This window comes from Tinamus guttatus, unplaced genomic scaffold, assembly GCF_059628265.1.
Source record: "Tinamus guttatus ecotype Peru unplaced genomic scaffold, ASM5962826v1 Tinamus_guttatus_pri_ptg000237l, whole genome shotgun sequence".
Classification (NCBI taxonomy): domain Eukaryota; kingdom Metazoa; phylum Chordata; class Aves; order Tinamiformes; family Tinamidae; genus Tinamus; species Tinamus guttatus.
In genome coordinates, this window is record NW_028288771.1 from 442,647 (window position 1) to 448,423 (window position 5,777).

General features: G+C 48.6%; 1 protein-coding gene across 1 annotated transcript; it reads left to right on the top strand.

Moving 5' to 3' along the window:
- Positions 1–629: 629 nt before the first annotated feature.
- CTSL (cathepsin L) lies at positions 630–5,177 on the top strand. Its single transcript, XM_010218403.2, has 7 exons — positions 630–776; positions 883–1,005; positions 1,107–1,262; positions 1,605–1,829; positions 3,332–3,500; positions 3,860–3,977; positions 4,763–5,177. Exons 1-7 carry the CDS (start codon positions 651–653, stop codon positions 4,860–4,862), a joined length of 1,017 nt encoding a protein of 338 aa, XP_010216705.1. The 5' UTR covers positions 630–650; the 3' UTR covers positions 4,863–5,177.
- The last annotated feature ends 600 nt before the right edge of the window (positions 5,178–5,777 follow it).

The window sequence follows — 5,777 nt, forward strand, 5'->3', positions numbered from 1 at the left end:
CTTTTCCTTCACATTCCTCCCCGCCCCCACCCTTTCCTCCACGTTATTTCCCCTAATCTTCCTTCAGATTTTCCTCACTCCCTCCTTCATCGTGTTTTTTTTTTCCTTACAGGCCACCACTTAACAGCTTAAAAAAAAATAATAATCACGGAACAGAACAAACCCCGCACCCTTTTCCCCGGCTCTCGCACACTCGGTCCCACCGCAAGCCGCGCTCTAACACCCGCACAAAACTGCGGGCCCGCCTCACGGCAGGGCCGGCGCCGCGGCCCGGTCCCCGCGGCCAGGGCCGGGCCGGAGGGGCGCGCGGCCCCCCTCGCGGCGGCGGCCGGGCCAGGCCAGGCCGTGCCGTGCCGTGCCGGGCCGGGCCATGGCGCAGTGGGCGCGGCGGGGCGGCGCGGCGGCGGGCGGGTATAAGAGGGGCGGCGCGGGCGGCGGGCGGTGCGGGGATGAGGTGAGCGCAGCGGTGGCGGCCGTGGCCCTGCGGCCGGGAGGGCGGCGGAGCACTGGGGGAGGCGGCGGCCGCGGCCCCGCCGCGGGAAGGGGCCGCCATTGCTGCGGCCTCGCGGGGAGGGGGCCGCCCTCCCGCCCCTTGTTTACTTTATTTTGTGCTATATCGGCCCGCTGCTTGTCCCCTCAGGGCCGTCGGCATGAGCGCGTTGCTGGCCGTGCTGAGCGTGTGCGCGGCGCTGTGCGGAGCCGCGCCGCGCGGCGACCCCGACCTGGACGGGCACTGGCGCCTCTGGAAGTCCTGGCACAGCAAGGACTACGGCGAGGTGAGCGCCCTGCGCCGCCGCCAGAGCCGCGTTCGCGAGCAGCCTCTGCGCCAGCGCCCCCGGCCCTTCGCTTTCCCCTCACATGTGCTGTTTTCTGGCCTTGCAGAGAGAGGAGAGCTGGAGGAGAGTGGTGTGGGAGAAGAACCTGAAGATGATCGAGCTGCACAACCTGGACCACTCGCTGGGGAAGCACAGCTATAAGCTGGGCATGAACCAGTTTGGGGACATGGTACGTGGGGAGGGAGGCACGGCGCACGGCTCCGGAGTGGCGGCGGCGGCGTGCGCAGCGCGGCCCTGACGTGTCCCCCACGTGTCCCCCGTGCTCCTCAGACCACCGAGGAGTTCCGACAGCTCATGAACGGCTATGTGCACAAGAAGTCGGCACGGAAGTACAGGGGATCCCTTTTCCTTGAGCCCAGCTTCCTGGAAGCACCGAGATCCGTGGACTGGAGGGAGAAAGGATATGTAACTCCGGTTAAGGACCAGGTAATGCGTGTTGGTGGGCCTTGGACCGGTTGTCGCTCCCTGAACGCTGCCCCTGTTTACCTGGAGCAGAAGCACTGGGGACTTGTTTAATGAAGACTAGTGTGAGCTTAGCAAACGCAGTGCCAACTTAAGTAATGTATTCTTCTGCAAACATCTAGGAGTTATTCTCTACTAAATGTCTAAAAGCTGGAAAGACTTAAGTGGCATCACTTTCATGTGCCTCATGCAAACAAATTAGGTGGCATTTGGCTTGTGCCTTTTTCATGTTTGGGTTGTGGGGAGAGCTGTTAACCTATCCCACCTACCTGGAGTGGTAACTTGTGGCTTCACTTTGTTCTGCAGGGTCAGTGTGGCTCGTGCTGGGCGTTCAGCACAACAGGAGCTCTTGAAGGGCAGCACTTCAGGAAAACTGGCAGGCTTGTTTCTTTGAGCGAGCAGAATCTGGTGGACTGTTCCCGCCCTGAAGGGAATCAAGGCTGCAACGGTGGTCTCATGGACCAGGCCTTCCAGTATGTGCAGGACAACGGGGGGATTGATTCAGAGGAAGCCTACCCATACACTGCGAAGGTAAGTGTAAAACCTGAGCTTGTACTGCAAGTGCCACATGCTTTGTGTGGACAAACTTGCTTATGTGTCAGGAAACTCCTACCTGGAAAGGAAAATGTCTATATAAGTAGTCATCAGTGTATCCACTCTTCCTGTTGCACCTCTTTTTCACCCCCCCATTTAAAAAAATAATTGAAGTGATTGCTAGCCCCAAGTTTAGTAAGAGCTACAAACTGCTAGGGGCCTCTGAGGTCAAAATCTTACTAGACCAGTTAGAAAACCAGATATTTTGTATTTATGTATATATATATATATGTGTTTGTGTGTATCTATATATTTTGTTAGCCCTTCTCTTCCTTAACTCTTGCTGTCCTATCAGATCTCAGAGCTTGTCTTGATGGACACACTAAACCAAGACCCAGAACTTGTCAGAACCTCTATTTTAGGGGTACAATTCTGCTGCATGTAACTTAAAGCTATTATGAGGTGCAACTGTAGTAGATCAGTTGCTTCCTATATTTGGCATTACAGTGACAGGCAGCTTGTCAGTGTTTTTTGTCTTCTGAGTTAAGTGTATGGAAAGCTGGTCAGGCTTCTGGAATGGTTCTAACCATCTAGCAAAACTTAAATGGGCATTAGAGGAAGAAGGAGCAGGAATAAATGGTGATGTCACTCAAGAGCCTAAGATGTGGACTTCCACCGAGTGAAGTTCTCACTAAAGGAACTGAACTTGGGTCTCCCAGACAGCCAAGCTGATTTAAGTATTTGGCTTGTTAATTGCAAACAGCAAGCAACTGGAGTTGTGTTTCTTTAATTGTTCCTAAGTACATAAGAGGGGAAAGGCAGCTCCACCTCTGTCATCACACAAGTAAGGCAGGGATATGCAGACTGTCATTTGTTTTGACTTCAAAAACCTGCTGATTTCCAAACTCTACCTCCCACTAGAGGTAGCTGCTTGTGGCACAAGGCTCAAGGGTTTTTGGTTTTTGTGTGTGTGTAAGAAGGTGATATTGTAAAGAAGAATCCTGAAGTAAAAGAATGTAGGATATAAGTCCATGTAATAACCGAATGACTTATTTTCAGACTATTCTGAGTAGTTTCCCAAACTCTTTGACAGGCTGTAAAATTGTGGATTTTAAGTGCCTGCATGCTGAGCTGTTTCTGGGTTGGCTTGTGACTAATGAATGCTTGGCTCTGCTCCACTACCCATTAATGCGTTCTGGGCTTCTTTCCGCTTTGAAAAGAGACTTGTCCTGCCCATCAAAGTGCTGGGTTTTAGCATGTGAAGGCCTTTTGCATCCCAGTAAAGCTTTACTTTGGTATGGGGGAGGGGTGCTGTGTCTTTTGTTTTCCTTTTCCCGCCCCCTCTTCCTTGGGGAAAGCAGCTTCTTGCCTTTGTTCTGCACTTCTTTAAAAAGATTACTGGAACAACTAGGTCCCCTTTCCAGGCAGGTGTAGATACTATGCTTGCCTATGTGTGTTTCTGCATGGATTATGTAGTAACGAAGGCTTTTTTTCCTCAGGATGATGAAGACTGTCGGTACAAGGCAGAGTACAACGCAGCTAACGACACTGGCTTCGTGGACATTCCTCAGGGACATGAAAGAGCTCTCATGAAAGCAGTAGCCTCTGTGGGGCCAGTGTCTGTTGCTATTGATGCGGGCCACTCTTCATTCCAGTTTTATCAATCAGGTGGGGATTTGTTAGCAACTTGCATACAAAGAAGTCTTTGCTACTTGCTTAACATGGTATTAATTACCCTCGAATTCCTTTGGAGGAAGGCAGGGAGCCATGACCTTGTGACATAGCACACAAGCATGATTCCTTTTTAATTTGGGTCTAGCTTCTCCATACTACTAATGTATATGGGTCCTTGTGCCTCAGTTTCTTTTGTGACCCAGTTCACTTGGAACCTGTCTGTGACTGCTTCAGGAAGCTGTACAAGATCTGGCTTGAGATGCATGTACTCAGATGAGGGAGGAGCAGCTCTTGCAAGCGAGTTTGTTCACACATGGGGATTGTTTCTTACCTTTATCAACTTCTCTCCTCAGGTATCTACTATGAACCAGAGTGTAGCAGTGAAGACCTGGACCATGGTGTTCTGGTTGTAGGTTATGGCTTTGAAGGGGAAGATGTAGATGGCAAGAAATACTGGATTGTTAAGAACAGGTGAGATCCTCTTCTGTCCAGTCCCCTCACAGGGAGAGGGAGGGAATGAAGGAAAAGTTGCTTGTTTCTTTGTGTAGCTTTGTGAGGGCAGGAAGGACAGTAGTTGATATACATGTGGAAAACCAGGACACTGTCCTTGGGGTGTTTTATGGCACAAGTGAAGCATAACTGGTGCTGCAGGTTGCTTAATACCTGGGTGCCAAGCAGCAAATTCATTCCTCTACCTTTTGAGTTAATTCCAAGGAACTCAGTACTGGAACAGCCCAAGAAGCTGTTATCTATGGGGGTGAGCAGAATAAGCCTGTAGAGGGGAGGGAGGATGGACTTATGGAAAGGAAAATGTTGCTCACTTAAGTGAAGCAGTGTTTAAACCTTTAATATGGATTCAGACTCCTCCTGAGCCAGAGGGAAAGCAGTAAATTAATGCCAAAGGGCACATCACATGAGTGTCTTGTGTTCCCAGCATTACTAGGGCACCACTCAAATGCTGCTTGCAGACCAGGTTCTACAAAGTTGGTGGGGACCTTTGGAGACCTGTAATCCAGGGTGGTAATATGAATGCTTCCACCTAGCAAGAGCAGGAGCTGGAGAGATGCACCTGTGGACTTCTGGTGCCTCCTCTGTAGTGTACCTTGGCTTGTTCAAAAGCCTCTTGTAGGTTGTTTTTGCTCTCTTGTTTTTCCGCTGTGAATGTAGCAGTTTTCAGTTTAAACACTTTTTTTTGTGTGTGTGTGGTAAATGTGTCTTTCTGAAAATGAAAACAAATCCTTTACTTCTATTTTCAGCTGGGGTGAGAAGTGGGGTGACAAAGGATATATCTACATGGCAAAAGACAGGAAGAATCATTGTGGAATAGCAACAGCTGCTAGCTATCCACTCGTATAATTTGAAGACTGAACATTTCAGTGCAAGAGTGGTTTTAAACTAAACGACCAAACCCATGTTCACACATGTGGTAGACTTGTATCCTTCAAATTCAACTTGATATTTTTTTTTTTAACTTTTGAGTTTTACCGGTTGGTGGCATGCCACTTGTTTTAAATTAATGTAAATGTTGGTATGTAAACAGCTTGTAATATTGCTGGCTTTTGACTGCTTAATCTAATAGATTCTTCTATGTATTTTTTTCTTTTTTTTAAATTGCAATGTGCCCAAAGGTTTACTTTTTAAATAAACACTTGAATTTCAGTGTGTACAGACGACTTGGCTTTTTGGTCCTTTATTTTTCTATAGGAAATAGATGACAGGAAATAATCAGTTAACCTATCATATATAGGTTGAATCTTATATAATATTACGCATTATAAAAATGCAGCTGTTAGCTGCTAACAGCTGCCAAGCAATAAACGGAAACAGTCTGACAACAAATTATTTTATTATAGTTAAAGTGACTAAGAAATTGAACCTTCTTCCTTTTTTTATTTTATTTTTTCTTCCCTCCCTCAAATACTTGAATGTGCCTGTAAGGGAATACTGGCTTAGTCCTGGTATTTCATAGAATCACAGAATGCTTAAGGTTGGAAGGGACCTCTAGAGATCATCTAGACCCTGCACACGCAGGGTCACCTAGAGCACGTGGCACAGGACTGCGTCCAAGCGGGGTTTGAAGATCTCCAGAGGAGGAGACTCCACAACCTCTCTGGGCAGCCTGGTCCAGTGCTCTGTCACCCTCACTGTTAAGGAAAAAATTCTTAAGTTCCTGTGGAGCTTTTGGTGTTTCAGATGTTCCAGGCCCCTGATCATCCTTGTGGCCCTGCGCTGGACTCTCTCCAGCAGCTCCACATCCCTCTTGTACTGTGG

Bases quoted from the DNA above. Each gene is read 5' to 3' on its own strand.
- CTSL (XM_010218403.2), top strand. From the start codon at position 651: ATGAGCGCGTTGCTGGCCGTGCTGAGCGTGTGCGCGGCGCTGTGCGGA. The intron at 1,830-3,331 runs GTAAGTGTAAAA...TTTTTTCCTCAG, and splicing joins CCTACCCATACACTGCGAAG to GATGATGAAGACTGTCGGTA. The intron at 3,501-3,859 runs GTGGGGATTTGT...TTCTCTCCTCAG, and splicing joins ATTCCAGTTTTATCAATCAG to GTATCTACTATGAACCAGAG.